General features: G+C 42.7%; 1 protein-coding gene across 12 annotated transcripts in view; it reads left to right on the forward strand.

Moving 5' to 3' along the window:
* auts2a (activator of transcription and developmental regulator AUTS2 a) overlaps nt 1-16,648 on the forward strand; it is a 392,003-nt gene that overhangs the window by 166,072 nt on the left and 209,283 nt on the right. For all 12 annotated transcript variants that reach the window (XM_079508630.1, XM_079508639.1, XM_079508643.1 and 9 more), the window contains one exon: nt 3,054-3,167. In XM_079508630.1, the coding sequence (XP_079364756.1) occupies nt 3,054-3,167 (114 nt within the window). The remainder of the gene's footprint in view (nt 1-3,053; nt 3,168-16,648) is intronic.

A 16,648-nucleotide genomic window follows, 5' to 3' on the forward strand; every position in this document is an offset into this window, starting at 1 on the left:
AACAAGTGGGAGTGATCAGACCACTGCTCTAATAGTACAGGTCATATTGGCCTCAACTCCCACACACACACACACACACACGCACACGCACGCGCTCGCACGCCCACACAAGTCTCTCACTTTGATTAATCAGAAGGCAGCAGGCCATTACGTTTCAGCTTTTCTTTTTGATCCCACTGACCACCAGCAACGACCCCCCCCCCCCCCCATTTGCCGAACACATACATTAATCATTCCATTAAAAAATTAATCTCCAATCTGAACCTCAGAAGTACAAGAAGAAAAAAGGGAGGGGGGTGTGGGGGAGAGTTCTCAGAGGTAATTTAAGGGGGCTCAGAGGGAAATAAAAAGGGAACAAGCTGAGGGATACATTTTCAAATAGCTGCGTAATCAGGTCCTAAGCTGTGTAATAACCTTGAAAGAAGAGCCCTCCTTTTATTGGAATGTCTTTATTAGACACATTCTTCATACATTATGCTCCTTTAAATTTGTTCAAGATTTCTGATTTCATGGAGTACTTTTCCACGCTGATAAGTCAGGGGTAGAGAGAATGATTATCATCTCATTTCCACAGCGTCAATTTGCTGCCAGATTCATTTATCCATAAGTCAGTGAGGATGTGAATATACCATAAGCCAATATCACTCTGTATCTGTATGAGTCTCCTGCAGGTTCCTTACATTCTTATTAAGCTGACCAAATATTTGTGACTGCTATTGGATCAGTATTTAGCAGCAATTGTGTATCTCCATATCTCATCTTTTTATGCTTTTGATAGGCTACATTTTATTATTTGATTATTACATTTATAATTATATTTGCATTCACATCATCAAAAGTAGCGTAGCGAAAATGGCTGATCTACAAGCTCACAATGTGATGTGTAATGACGACCTACCCAAAATCAGGACAGCAGTTTGAAACTGGTCTGTCTGTTTGTTTTATAAATATTTAACCAATGGGTATTAGCAAAGCTTGTGGCTAAATTATGTCTACATTGGATCCATTGGAACACACGCTCTGTTTCCATTTCCTGAAAATCCCTGAACATACAAGGTTTTCGCCTGACAGCGACTATATGAATGTGCCGAGACTGTGGCTGGCTAATGAATATGATAGGTCAACATGTTTTGATGAAGTAGCTGCCAAGCGGGACATAAACAGGAACTCTGTTCATGGGCCAGAGTGGATGAGATGATATTATTCTCTCCTTTTCCCCTGAAAATATGGAACTCCCTTCAGAGGAACTGGCATTTACCAGAAAAGAGCGGAAACGTCGCCTGGTTTTGTAGGAATGAAACTGTGTTGGAGGTAATTAGTGCTATCACAGTGCTGTGGCCTGTGTGTGTGTGTGTGTGTGTGTGTGTGTGTGTGTGTGTGTGTGTGTGTGTGTGTGTGTGTGTGTGTGTGTGTGTGTGTGTGTGTGTGTGTGTGTGTGTGTGTGTGTGTGTGTGTGTGTGTGTGTGTGTGTGTGTGCTGGCGTGCGTGCGTGCGTGCGCTGGCATGCGCTATCTCCATGGCCCTATGAGTTCCCTCCAGCTTTCCCTTGTGTGGCCCAGCGCTCTTCATCTACTCCACGCACGCACACACGCACACATGCACATGCACACACACACGCACAGAGACCCATCAGGCATTCCCAATGCTCTGACTCTTATCGTGTTCAGCACTCTGGCGAACCCAGCCGCCTTCCACCCATCACGCAATTCTCCCAAGGAAACAGATTCATTTCACACTGCTAATGGCTACAGAAAAGAGAACATTTTCATTTTAATTATCTGTTCAACTCAAGGGCTCTTTGGGTATTCCTTCACTATGTGCCCTTTCATTACACTAAAGCAATGCCAATACCTGAAATGTGAATATTGGAAGAGAAGTTTAAAAAAGAAAAATCTTTGTCCCTCTAGACTAGAGGGGGGTAGGGAGTACTGTAAAGTGGAAAGGACACTGAACATCATCATCATCATCATCATGTGCACAGACAGACAGACAGACAGACAGACAGACAGACAGACAGACAGACAGACAGACAGACAGACAGACAGACAGAGATTTGTAACGCCAAAAGTTTCTAAATTACAGTATTCAAAAGTCTTCAAAAACACTGAAACATTTTCAAGCAATAGCAATAATAGCAGATGAACAAAATCACAACTTTAGTTTATTTCCTTTTTTAAAAGCCATCTGAACATAAGGGGGGTCGCAGCTATTGGCTATTTGGGGATCCTTGGCATGAAAAAGGTTGGAAAACCTCATGTAAGGGGCTTAGTAGCCATGTTATATGCTATGTTCCAAGTGGTCCACAGAGCAAGCTTTTTTCTTGCTTTGAAATGAATCCATCCATTTGTCTAGTCTTGGAAGGAGTAGTGTGGACACTTCAGAGGCAGACATGGACTGGAGCATAGGCCCCCCACTGTTCCTATTCCCCCAAGAGCCATTCATTGTTCTGCCGCTCTTTCGGAGGGGCTCAGATGCTCTCTGGCTTGGCACAACCTCCCCCCTTTTACCAGTCTTCTGTTTCTTCTTCTGTCTCTCTTGACAGTCACTGAGCGGATGACACTGGATTCCTGTTGCCTCAGCATTTGTCATCTGTTTGGAAGGGGGAGAGAGGCCCCATTTGAAGAATTTGGAGGGTGGTTGTTTTTCTCTTGTCCCCGATTCCGTTCCAGGACGCATAGTGAATTTCATGCTGCAAGATCAGATGGCATCTGTCATTGGCAAGCAGAGTGACGGGCGCTGCTGCTCAATAGTCTATTCAATGGCCTCATAAACATGACACATTTACACAGACAGCACAGTGTGGCCTCTTATCAGTTCTTTTTTTGGGAAAAATGCTAGCTCTCTCAAACTGTAGCCCTTTCCAGTGATGTTCACCTTGTTTAATGCGTACCTCTCTTCCCTCTCTCTCTCTGTGTGTGTGTGTGTGTGTGTGTGTGTGTGTGTGTGTGTGTGTGTGTGTGTGTGTGTGTGTGTGTGTGTGTGTGTGTGTGTGTGTGTGTGTGTGTGTGTGTGTGTGTGTGTGTGTGTGTGTGTGTGTGTGTGGCGTTCTGCAGCTGAAGCCTGGACAGAAGCCTGGACAGAACAACTGTAAGGACAGCGACAGTGAGAGTGTGAGTGGAGATTCCAAGCCGTCCATCAGGAGCAGTTCTAGAGACAGACTGACAGACGTGAGTACATGAACAGATACTAAGGCTGTCCCTGAACATTCAGGGGATCCAACGTTCGCTCGTTAGTGTTGGCACTCGAATGGGCTTGAACCATTCGTTTTATTTTTTATTTAATTTTATCGAAAATATATCTCGGCGAGAATGTGATATGCATAATAAGAGTACTATGTTCATGTTGTGTTCACATGTTACATGTTTAGATGTTATTAATAATGGTGTTAAGCACCATTATCAATCCTTCCCGGGGACGTGTTGTGAACGTAACCCTTATTTCACTGATAGTCCCCCATATCCCCCCCCATAGGATCTATTTATGAATTGCAGCCTGGTTAAAAGCACTCGGAGGTTCGGAGCTCGAAGGTTATTTTTTAAATTAATTAGAAACGAATGGTTCGGATGTTCGCTCGAAAGTTCCGGCCGAAGTTCGAGTCCTAAAAACAGGGCTAGGGTACAGCCTTAACAGATACACACACACCAAACAATAACGTAAGACATAACACCACTTCATTGGAACGCACTGAACCCAACCAGTGACCACACACTTGACTGTTCTCGCCACACCTGGTCATAGGAGGACATCTGGTGCAGGTGCAGGACACCTATAGGTGTATAGGTCCTCTTATATAATGTATTTCTATGAGAATATGCACAGCACTGGAAAATTAATCTTCACATGCGCAAGTGTGCGTTGCCAGTAAGAACGGCAGGTTGTAATTTACATTTTTACAGTTAAAAATGTATTTTCCCTTATTTTTTAGAGGAGATGCTACTTGATCGCATAGACACAGGAATTGAGCAAACTAGGATAAGCTAATCATTCAGCATACCTTTGTATTGTATCTAAATGAAAATATAAATACAGTGACTTTGCCTGAGAAGTCTTAAAATTCCCCCTTAACTGAACTAGCAACCGTTAAGAGCAAATATGGCCACATTATGCAGCGATATATATACTTTATTCTTTATTTATGTATGGATTTGGTTGCAGTCGTTGCACTTACTGTATAAGTGTATAACTGTTGTCGTTTCCTTCCTTACTGATACTAATTGATATTGTTTTTTTTAAAATCAACAATACGGAGACCTACTACTGTAGCAACAGCCAGTTACTAGTGCACGGAACATACTCATTGGAGCCGCATGGAGCCATGAATCCAACTTTCATCTTCTGCTCTCTCTGCCCTTGGTTTCATGTCTCTCTACACTCTCCTGTCTGAAGAATGACGCATACAATTGCTGAAGAAATAATTGAACTGGCTTGAACCAGTACTTGTGTCTGTACTTGTGGCTTTCCAAGGAACATTGTTAATGTTACAGTATGTACGCTGTAATTTGCGCCACCAAGCGCAACCCAATTTAACAGTCTTTTACAGTAATCAGCAGTTATCCTCGGTGATAGTTGTACCATATGATGTTGTTAAATTGCACCTGTTTCATGTTCCTGCAACCACCTTATCTAATCATTCACTTCAAAAAATAAATTTTATTTTATTGCTTATTATACAGTACTACTGTATGTAATATACTAGCTTTGCATATTTACTAGCCTGCAGATTAAAGTCTGTTTTTGCTGACATAATTTCACATTGCTATTATGTGTGTGGCCTCACACCCTCACCACACACAGGCAAAAGGTAAGTACTTACATATATTGTCGGTTTTCCTTTTCTTTGCTTCTTTACTTTGGCCGTGTACCAATAAGATATGGTATTTATATTGCACACATATACACCCAGACATTCCTTGGTACTCATGCAACAAGGATATCCTATTTACCCAGTTCCTTGTTCCTTTTATAGAAGCTAAGTCAAGCATTGAATGTCACAAGTATACGAGGGAGAGGTGTCCCTGTGCCCGGTGACACATTCCTAGTTGTAAAGAGAGCAGACAGGGGGAGTGGTGCAGACTAGAGACCTACAGTACTACTGCTTGTTGATTTGGGTGGAGAATCTACAGTGGAGCTATCAGATATCTGGCCATAATTAAAGCTGTCAGTTGGGAGGCGAGCTAGTCTTTGAGAAAGACATGGCTGGGCAACTGAAGCAAAACCGATTCTGCGTGTAGCTTTACAGTGCTTGACCAGGCATGAAATGAAATAAGTAATTTGATGTTGACATCAGAAATTGAAATGATACCTACTGATTTTTTGTCAAGCTGAACTGGTGTTGCTCTGTGGAGCTAAACCAAGACAAATGATAGTTAAATAGGAGCATTTTCAACATGCATAGTGCCAGGTGATTGATGCTCACAGCTGTTACTGCCATAGAGAAGGAAGAAAAGCTTTACATTTGTCATCTGTTATGCCATGGTTAGTCATAGCCAATTGCCTAAAAGTGATACAGTATTGCCATTGAACGCTTGAGAAATCGAGTGGAACATAATTGCAGTCCACGTACACTTGATGTATTAGCACTGTGGTTGCTGTGTAAACAAAAAGTGAAAATGTATAATTATTGGTTGCCCACGCCATTCACCTCACTTTCGAACCGTTTAACTTCCACTGAGCTGAGTGTCACCCCAGTAGTGAACTTACATTACACACAGACAAATTATGGTTTAATATACAGAATTATCAGTGTTGCACACATGGCTTTTGGAAACGCCTGTAATGCTATTAATTTAACTATAACTAATTAACTATAAATCAGCTTACTCTGTTCAAATATTACTGCAGATGAAAAACTGACCAGAAATGAACTCCTGTTATTATATCAGGCAATATCATCATTTTGACTCCACTTGTCGAAACATCTTACAATAAATGCACCATTTCTGTACGTATGTTTGTGTGTGTGTATGTCTGTAATACACGTAACTCGAGAACCGTTCGCCCCACCGAGTTCAAATTTGACCACACTATCACAGGGAGTGCATTGCCCAACCTTGAGTCGGTCGGAGACACGGTTGTCCAGAACTGCCACAAAAGGCTCTGGTCAGGCTCTGCTAGTGGACCTAATCAGCCTAGGTCCCCTCACCTGTAGAATTCCCAGACTCTGTCCCAGCCAATTGATTGCCAGGGCAACCCCACACCGGCCATTTGATTACTTAACCCGTCCACTTTTCACAGTCAGTTTGCACTCTTCAGACACAGTCTGTCAAAAAATATCTGTATCTGGGCAAAAAAGGGACAGAGACAGATGGTTAAAACGGGTGCTATGACAATGTGTATTTCATACTAGGTTCCCAACTTGGATCCTTCCCAAGTAGGCTGATGGCCGATGGGCACTCAATTTCCACATTCATAAGCTCAATTTGTTTTTGAAAATGTTAAGTTCTCTGAAGCTTAAACCACCCACTCTCATTGTTCATGAGTAGGATCTTCTCCTGAACTGGCCTGCTTTAGCCAGTCTGTTTGCCCTGGAGGTGGCCATGACTGCCACACCAGCTGCCCCTATACTGTCTGGCCTAGCCGCCCCCGTATTGTCTTCAGTAGAACTGCTGAAAGCTAGGCTTAAAAGAAAACATACTTTTGGACTGTTCACATGGACTAGAAGAGACAGGTCCAGAAGAGACAGGTCCTGTCTCTTCTAGTGCATGTGAACAGTGACAGTCACCACAGGTTCCTTGAACAAGACCCCTCAAGCTCTCCTGTAAAAAACAACTTCACACATGAAGTGGTATCAACCAGACTAAAGGGAGGAAAGGCTGAAGAGAAGGATGGAGGGAAAGATAGATTGTTCTATACAGTGTCTACCTTCATGACTTGAACTTAAACCAACTTATTCCTGTTGCATATACTGTATCGTAATACAATATTCTGGTACAATATTATCTCTGTTCATGTGGACAGAGACACACATTCCTGACAGAGGAATGGGCATTTTATTCATTTGTACCAGGGAGCAGTTTGAAATGGATCAGTCCAACGTTTTCCTAATGATATCCACTGCAGGCATTCCCCTCCCCCAGTGACTCTTCTCTGATGAAGTAGATAAGCCCAGTTTCTGGCCTTGCCCTGCCAGAGAGGGAGAGAGAGGCCATGGGAGGTCAGGCCCTGGCTGTCTTTCTCTCTCACCCCCTCACTCTGTTTTACCCTCTCTCCATCCTCACACCATCCTGCCAGCTCATTAAGGTCTACAAATGGCACATCAGCCTGACTGTGTTTGCCTCAACCCCAAACCCCAGCTAAATTGGCAGGCTTAGCCGTATTTGCTCTGAAGCTCTGGATTCCCTTTTGGGTTTGTTTGAAGCCGACATGGCGCCCCCCCCCCCAACCCCCCCCCCCCCCCCTCCACCTCCTTCCAAACCCCTTCCTCCCTCAGTCTGGGTGGCAGGCATTCAGGCAAGCTGCAGTCCTGAGCAGGGGGAGTCTGCTGGATCATGAAGCCTGGGATGAATCACTTGCGTTTAGTCTCTGCGGTAAAGGGTGAAATGCCATCATTACTCGGCTGCCTATCAAATAAATTGGCAATTACGGGCCTCGGATTGCGAGTAAACAGCACGTTACTGCTTTTCTCCCACCCAAGGCACTTGATGAGAGGCGGGTGCAATAGAGAGAGAGGCCCAGGAGTACTAGGTCAGAGCCCGCCAGTCAGCTCTAGCCTGCCTGATGAGATACAAGCTGGAGAAGGCTGTAATGAATCTACCCCCATATTTTGGTGGCCATTTTTATATTCACCCAAAGCCTTCTATTCCGTCTCTCACACTGGCCCTGGCTGTTGAGGGGCACAAGCCCCTCCTATATTCAGCTATTAATGTAGATTTTCGTCTTACAAAACATTAAATTCCCATTGACAATGAATGGAGAATTTACATCATACACGTATGATGTAAATCGTGTAATCACACATGTTACGTCATGATGATGTGTGATGATAAGAGCGCCCCTCACTTCACACAGGTGTGATTTATGTGGGGGAAATAGCCATACTTAACCCATTCTGGGCGGGAACCCTTTTTGGTGTTTTAACCCTTTTGGAGGGGAACCCCTTTTGGGTTTCTGTACAGTATGTACAGTATTCAAAACATTGATGATGCTATATCAAATTTTTACGTTTTTCAGAAAACCTAGGTCAGGTTTTAGAAGGCGTTTTTAGAATCTGCCTCAGTCCAAATAGGACTGAAATGACGCAGTGCTACCTTTTGGATTACACTTTCATTATAGGGAATGCTATTTCGACATACACTATACAGTGCTTGAGTAACAGCATGCAAAGATATGCATTTCTGTTATATGGAACTGCTTTTTACAAGGCCTTTTGACAGCAAGCCCACAATGGCATCAATACTTTGATGACAGTCCATTCATTCTGTTGGCAGCCTAAAAGTATATTGGTTGTAACACTGTTATTGATACTACCAGCTTAGTGGAGTTATTTGAGACGTCGTTCCCAACAGAAATGTGAAAATTGGGGGTCCTGAAATCCATCCTCGTGTGTCCTGACTCCTCTCACATGGGAAGGTTCTTTTGCGGTGAGGTCTTTTAAAGTTGCATTCTAATGAAACATCTGGAAGTGATATTGTGGAAAAAAGTCAAGCCCATCATCTTTCCATGCTTTTGAAGCGGTTTCAGCCAGAACGGAGCTAAAGTCTCCCTTATGGCCAGTAAAACTCAACTCCATTATTACTGGCTCTCTGATTAAAACATGACAGACAGTCTATCTGGAATCGTGAACGCATGTGGGGAATCCATCTCAAATGCTTGGTTTACAGCTTTGGGAAACTGATTAATGACACAAAATATAGCTGTGGCTTTGTAAATCAATATTATGATTAAAATTCACTTGAAACCTCTGAAAAGACTGAACCCAATGTTTTGTTTTGAACTTGGACTTGTCTTTTCCATAAGCTTCAGTGTCTGACAAGAATCTGGTTGTCCCATTGAACTGCTTATTAATGTGGCCAGGACTGGTTCGCAGAACACCATGTCCATCCCACCTCAGTACACTCTTCCAATTATTTCCTGACACTCTAATGTAAATGAGGTCGCAGTCTCCCTACATGTCCAGATATGCCAGCCAATTTACTCCAACATAGAACTTGTAATTGCTTGCATCAATTATCCAGTATGAGATTCTCTCTCTCTCTCTCTCTCTCTCTCTCTCTCTCTCTCTCTCTCAGTGATTTGAAATGTTCCGTATTAGAGACAAGCATCTAGATATGGGAGTCAGAATGTTGTACCTATAATTAGTTCATTATCATATAGGATCCTATTCCTTGCCCAGTCCAGGGTTTGTCCCAGACTCCCAGGCACAGTGCAGAGGAAGCAGATGCGCAGCAGAGGTCGTAGATTGCTCGACAGCCTTTTTGATTGCTTTATGGCTTCATGATTGCTTTAGGGCTTTATGGCAGACATGTAAATAATGTGTATTGTCAGCATAGCCTGAAACTCTGAAACTGTCCATGTTAGACCAGAGGTGAGATAATGCTTTGCCAACAACATAGTGTGCACCCTAGGCGATTTAGTTCTTCATAGGATGGTGAGGAAGACAACATAGTGTGCACCCTAGGTGATTTAGTTCTTCATAGGATGGTGAGGAAGACAACATAGTGTGCACCCTGGGCGATTTAGTTCTTCATAGGATGGTGAGGAAGACAACATAGTGTGCACCCTAAGCGATTTAGTTCTTCATAGGATGGTGAGGAAGACAACATAGTGTGCACCCTGGGCGATTTAGTTCTTCATAGGATGGTGAGGAAGACAACATAGTGTGCACCCTAGGCGATTTAGTTCTTCATAGGATGGTGAGGAAGACAACATAGTGTGCACCCTGGGCGATTTAGTTCTTCATAGGATGGTGAGGAAGACAAGCACTTATTTTGGTTCACTCAAATGCATTACTTTTTAAATCACCATAAAACAAAGCAGATAGCGAGGCCTTGACGCGAGACACACGCTTGGAAATTGAGCGTGCCGTCTGAGTAGGCAAGCTGTGGTGGACAGAATCGCTTATTACGTTAAAGAAAACAAGCTTTCCCTTCCCCTGTTTCAACCAATCACAGGGAATCTGAACTCAAGGGCTTCCGCTGCCATGTTAGGAAAAACAATGCTGTAGCTGAGGATTCCTCACTTAAAAACTCATTCATCCACCATCCACTCTATGATCATATTAACACATTGTCTGCTATTGACGTATATATACGTGTTTTAATAGCCATCTGTTGTCTGCGATTGACGTATAAGCTTCATATCGCTTGATATGGATCTGAAACGGCACAGCTAAAAAAATTTTTTGCCCTGAGCCGGTTGCTAAGCAACGCCTTGCTCCACCCGCACTCACGGAACGTTCTCACGCATGCGTAGAATACTGTTATAATTAGGCTACTCCATTTTGAATATCATTCAAGATGGCGTCCTGATGGTATATTACTCATCTTAAACTTAATCATACCACTACAATAAGATGTATCTGAAAACATTTTAGGTTAGAAAGGTTAGGCAACGTACTAACAAACACCACCCATCACACTGCATGGCCCTCTGCATGGCATGCGTCTCTCTCTCCCTTGAGCAACATGAGCGACAGGCTACACAGTACACACACAATAGCCCTCTGCTGCTCAGCTACAGTGAGTGACATTCCACTGTTCCATAGCCTTACCCTCCGATTGGTTGAGACGCTGTTTAAAGGATAAAACTTCAAAATAAAATGACCAAAGCCATTTCACCACGTCTTTAAGTAATATCAGACAGTGCATTTCTGTTCCTTCTTCTTACTGTCCACATTCTTGGGTGTCAAAAGTTAGGAACCAATACCATACCACCTTTGAGAAGATTGAGAAGATGAGAAGATTGTGTCCAAAAAGAACACTTTGGTTCTCTTTTTATATAATCCATTATGCCAGGTTATATATTCCCCAGCATATAAATATAGCTTGCCAAAAGACCCAGGACATGAGAGATGACTCACTTGAATTACCCCCACCTTTGTCTCTACATCAGATAGATTATTTTCCACAAAGTGGACATATGTGCTTATTACCACTCTTGGTATTTCAGATCAAGTCACTTTCTTTCTGCCTTCCATCTTTCTCTCTCTCTCTCTCTCACTCACTCACTCACTCACTCACTCACTCACTCACTCACTCACTCTCTCTCTCTCTCTCTCTCTCTCTCTCTCTCTCTCTCTCTCTCTCTCTCTCTCTCTCTCTCTCTCTCTCTCTCTCTCTCTCTCTCTCTCTCTCTCTCTCTCTCTCTCTCTCTCTCTCTCTCTTTCAGCCATTGTCTAGTCTGGTTGTCAGGAACCGATTGTGACACTTTGTGACACAGCAGTCGAGCAGAATTAGGCTGCGCCTCCATCGTACTGACATTACCTTAACAGCCTACTGTCCGTCAGGGGCCGGCCCAGAGGTCCCACCGGATTGTCTCTACATGCACAGAGGGCCGTGCCGGGTTGCCTGCCTGTGCGCTTTGACAAAGTGTTTGAAGTCACACTCAGAGAGGCTCTGATCCAGAAATATAATTAGTCTAATAGGGAGCGTAGGGTTATTGTGTGTGCAGTGACCTCCGAGCAGCCTTCTAGGTTCCACACTGCATGACATCACTAGATTATTTCTGCTAATTATTCACTACACCTTAAGGCTACCTCAGTTCTCATGAACAGCCACCCCATGGGTCACGCAGCTTAAGACCAAGCACGTTTTGCGGCAATGGATTTATTGGTGGTCTTTACCGTACTTCTGTTACCTTATACTTCGTTAAATATTCATCTTTAATTATTGAAATTGATACACAGAGTGAGGTTGGTGGTGTAAATACTATACTGGCTGACGCTGACTAAACGCGTTCCCTCACTGCCGTAGATGATACATCTATTCTCATGGAAGATTAATGGGTTGTATGGGTGGTGTTGAATGTCATTGTTGAAGGTTGAAAGTATTGAACGCCCGAATCCTATCCATATGTTTTCAGGAATGACATAAATAGGCTCAGCCGGAATCCATTTTGACTTACCAAGCGTGAACCAGTGCCAGAGCCACATGATACTTGCCAAGTATCCTGGCTCTGAGGCTTCCAATAACAAATCCTATTCCACTTAATTTCCACTGAAATTGGCCGTGGCCATGTGTTGCCACCCCCCGTCTGCTTACACCGTGCGTGGCTCAGCTCTTGGCTGCATCTCGTCTCCGTATCCCTGGATTCCAGTATTCACTGCAACCTGACCCCCGTAGCCCCTCATTTTTGAATGTTGTACGGGGTTCTGGCGATGGAGTCTCCCCTCGCTTTGTTCCAGCCTATTCAGTGTGGAGGCTGTTCCGGTGGGATAAGTTGAATAAGTGGAGCCTGGAGAAATCTCTACAAAGGTCTCACTCTGATTGGATGCCTGCAGAGCCCAAGGAGAAGAGCACTGGTTGCCATGGCAATGAGAGCAATGTGAGAACTGCCTACACAGAGGAGAATGGGGGAAATGTTGGATTGTTTTTTTGGCAATGGGTGGTCTTCATCGAACAGGCAAAGCAGTATTACGTGCACCTTGTACCCCCCTAGGAGTAGCTGAGCTAGAGTGCATACTTGTAGAGGTGTACTTGGGCCCATGCTGGCTGGGAGCCAGAGAAAACATAACCTGGCTCACCAGGACTCCAGCATCAACCCCCCCCCCCCACCATGAAGATGATTCAAGTCATTCTTACCTGCTCTCCCAGCTCATTTGAAGCCCTATGAACACAGAAAAGGACAGAAATTGTCAACGAAATTCATTTGAATGCAGGCAATGCAGATGGAAATATGTGTGTGTCTGCCTCCATCTCTTTCATACAGACCCTGGAACTCACGCCATGTGAATTACGAAAGACAACATAAACTATTCAATATTCTTGCCTTGCATTCCATTATACACGTCCAGGAGGGGACATTTATTGGGGTTTGATTCCTCAACATTGCAGCGTCAAGAGAGAAATGGCAAAAAAAAAATATATAGTACAAATTTTATAGAGTAGTAGTTGCATAAAGTAAGGTCCTTCATATTGGTTGGATCAGTGGTTCTGTGTGTGTGTGTGTGTGTGTGTGTGTGTGTGTGTGTGTGTGTGTGTGTGTGTGTGTGTGTGTGTGTGTGTGTGTGTGTGTGTGTGTGTGTGTGTGTGTGTGTGTGTGTGTGTGTGTGTACGTGTTTAGCTGCAGGACATTACAGTGTAGGAGTGTGGGGTGTCTGTTTGCATATACAGTGTACAGTATATATTTATGTCTGTGTCCATGTAGTAAAGTTTGGTTAAGGTTATGAGCAAAAGGCCTCTGAATGTTGCATGTATTGGTTGGGATGTTCCCCTGGAAGGCCAGCTAGTTCATGACCCATCACTCTGCTCTGCCATATCTTCGGGCCAAACATAGCAGTCTAATATATATCTTCTCTTATACAGTACAGTATATGTGCATTGTGCATACTGCGGTAATCTCTGTACAGTTCTCCATTAGAGAGTGCATTCTTGGCTCCAGGCCGGTCTCCCGTTAGTGTTCTGAAATAACAGGCATGATCAGGACCTGAGCTGTACATTCCAACTCTGTCTGGGTGATGTCTCAAGGCAACTTGTCAATGGGTAGTTGCCAACGATGTGAAAGAAAACATGAAAATACACTTCCGAAATGTGTATTGCACATCCAAGAACTTAAGGAACAAACAAAGAAATTGAACTTTTTAAAGCTTCAAAGTGAAAATCAGGGTCATGGGGTATTTATGTGGAGTTTTTATTTCTCGGTTTCCCTTCACTTAAAAGAGCCAAAAAGAAAGGTCTCAAGCTACAGGGTGGAAGGTTCCATGAAAGTGCCATCTCTAAAGGGCATTTGTTTGAGCATACTTTTTCCATTGCGGCTCTACTGTACTATATAATGCTTTGGCTTGGCTGGCTTTAAACATAATTTTATATGGCCTGACTATATGTATGCTTTCAGAGAAGCCTGCTGTAACTAGACAATAAGTTGTATATGAGAGCGTTGTATATGAGAGCTGTCATCTAAAAGTTGAAACCCTGATTGTGTAAGGGCTGGATGATTGATTGATTGATTGATTGATTGATTGATTGATTGAATACTTTGTTAACAAGATTGTTAACAGTACAGGTAATACAGTCAAAAGTTGTGCTAAAAGGAAAAACACATAAAGCCTCAGGGGCTTGTTTCCATTGTGGTCCACTGCTCATCTAATTCTACTTTAGGTGTGCCAATGTGCAAGTTTTGAAAATTGTCATTATAGTAACATCAATACTACTGGCAAACCTAAATATAACCCGTTATTAATTTAATTATTAGTATTCGTGTTCCCCTATTGCCACTATTACTGTATACCTCCTGTTTACAGTGCATAATGCAAACAGGTGCACTGCAGAACGTATGCTGTAAATTGTTTACCTTCTGAGTACATGTATACAAGCACAATAAATGTATTAATTTACCCATATCCAGAGACTCTGTATTGCACATGGTTTCTGTCTTTAGTTCAATATTTGTTGAATTTGTTATTCGTTGTAATGCACCAACCTCACCGAGACAAAAGTGTGTGCATAGTAGTATGATTATGATTATGATTCTGACTCTGATATACCATACAGAAAACAATGGTCAGGCCAATTTTGTTTTCTGTTCTACACAACAATAATCTATGCTTTGGAGAAATGTTCCACAACACGTTTAAACACTGAAACCCCTGCTTGTGGCTATATTGTTTTGTGTTGTTTTTGTTCTATATTTTCTCACTGCAGCCTCTATATGATTGAGTTAAAGAATGTGCATGAGGAAACACAGAGCATAAGACTAAAAGGATGGCTTATAGGCATGGAAAATCTGATTTGCTAGCCATAGCATTACACCAAGAATGTCATGGAGTGATTTCAGGCTTATGATCTTAATGTTTTGCATGTGTTTAGAATTGAGCCCATGCTTTTCTTTCTGACAAGCTACATTTTTACAAAGCTGTCTGTGTGCATTAGGACTATTTATTTTCTCTACTGTTGTGCCGGAGAGAAGGGCATGTTCTGTCTTCTTCAAGGCCTTTGCGTCTGACAGGATTACTGTGAGGCATTGGATGTCACATCACTTCTATTTCAGAAGCCAGTGCAATTTCCCCTAAACCACAAGGCAACAGCCCCAAATAATAAATAGATAGATGGACAGGCACACAAAACAGATAGCGATAAAGAGATAGTGCCTCTGGAATTACAGTTGCCAAAAGATTATTCCAGAGACATTATTTCCCTGAAGTCGTGGGCTTACGTCAAATTTGGAAGCGAAATTAAATTGCCAGCAGCGAACAATCAGACATGGTAGGAGTCCATGAGTAGAGAAATAACATTTTCATTTGTTTCTGCTCCCATGGGGGAGACGCACAGGGTTTCAGTAAATAGAGGCAGCCATGAGAAATTATTCTTTTTATTTGTATCCATCGAGATCTAGATGTCAGACCCCAGGAATCTGCTGTTGTCTTTTAAGGTATTCTAGGTTTAGCTGTGGTCTTACCTACAATTGACTTTGTCTTTGTTTGTTTCGCATTTGCGCCAGAGATTTTGTTTCATACTGTATTCCTTTTTTCCACGCTTTAAGAGCAGCCCTTGGAAATCACATCTTAGATCTGAGGCTCATTGTTTGGATAGAGTCTTGCCATGAACTGAAATGACAAAGCCAATCTTGGCCTCTTGATATGTCATCTACACTGTAACAATGCTAGTGACACTGGCTACCATCAACTGTACTATATTATTTTTTCCACTGCAGTAGATGTATCAGCTGCATTTTTTTCCATTGGGACTGGTATTAAGAATTAAGTATTTTTTGGTTGGCTTGTCTTTCTTTTCCCACTCAATTGCAATATGTCTCTTTTTTCATGTGTCTGTGTTTTGAAGACTGCTCTGCCTGAGATAGAAATGTGTCACAAGCCACTCTAGTCTGCATTTGTGGCATCATCACTTCTTGTAAAGGAAGGAGAGGTCGCACAGCTCGTAGTCACAATGCAAAAATCATTTTTATTGAAAGACCAACGTTTCGGCAAACAATATGCCTTCTTCAGGATATGACAAGGCACGTGCTGCTCACTCACATTTATAGAGATTGGGACAAAGGTGCACTCGTCTGGGAGTGTCCTCAATCTGGCCAACACCCAACGTGGGTAATTTGGTTGTTGGCAAAATAATTTATATAGCTGAATTGATACAGCATTTTTCATAATTATAATAAGCAGACATGGCAACTCTGCTGGTGGACTGCTGGAGGAATTAAGTGAAAACAGCCCCCTAAAGTCACAGATCATAGAACTGAAAGCTTTGAATCCCATTTTCTCCTGCAAGACATTACTCTATACGTACATGGTATTCCTGGCCACGCCCCCCATGTCCGTTCTGGCGTCTTTTCTCCATATCTCCAAAACTGGTGGGTCAAACTGAACAACCAATATGTAAGATTTGAAGCTATGATTCCCTGCTTTCACATGACATGAAGAAAACAAAATACAATGGCAGCCCCTCAGTCAAATCTGGTCACATAAAGAAAGAACAAACATCATAATGCAACAAGACGATCAATACCATATATAATAGACCATATATTGTTATTGGTTAAATCA

The sequence above is a fragment of the Electrona antarctica genome, assembly GCF_951216825.1.
Source record: "Electrona antarctica genome assembly, chromosome: 8".
NCBI lineage: Eukaryota > Metazoa > Chordata > Actinopteri > Myctophiformes > Myctophidae > Electrona > Electrona antarctica.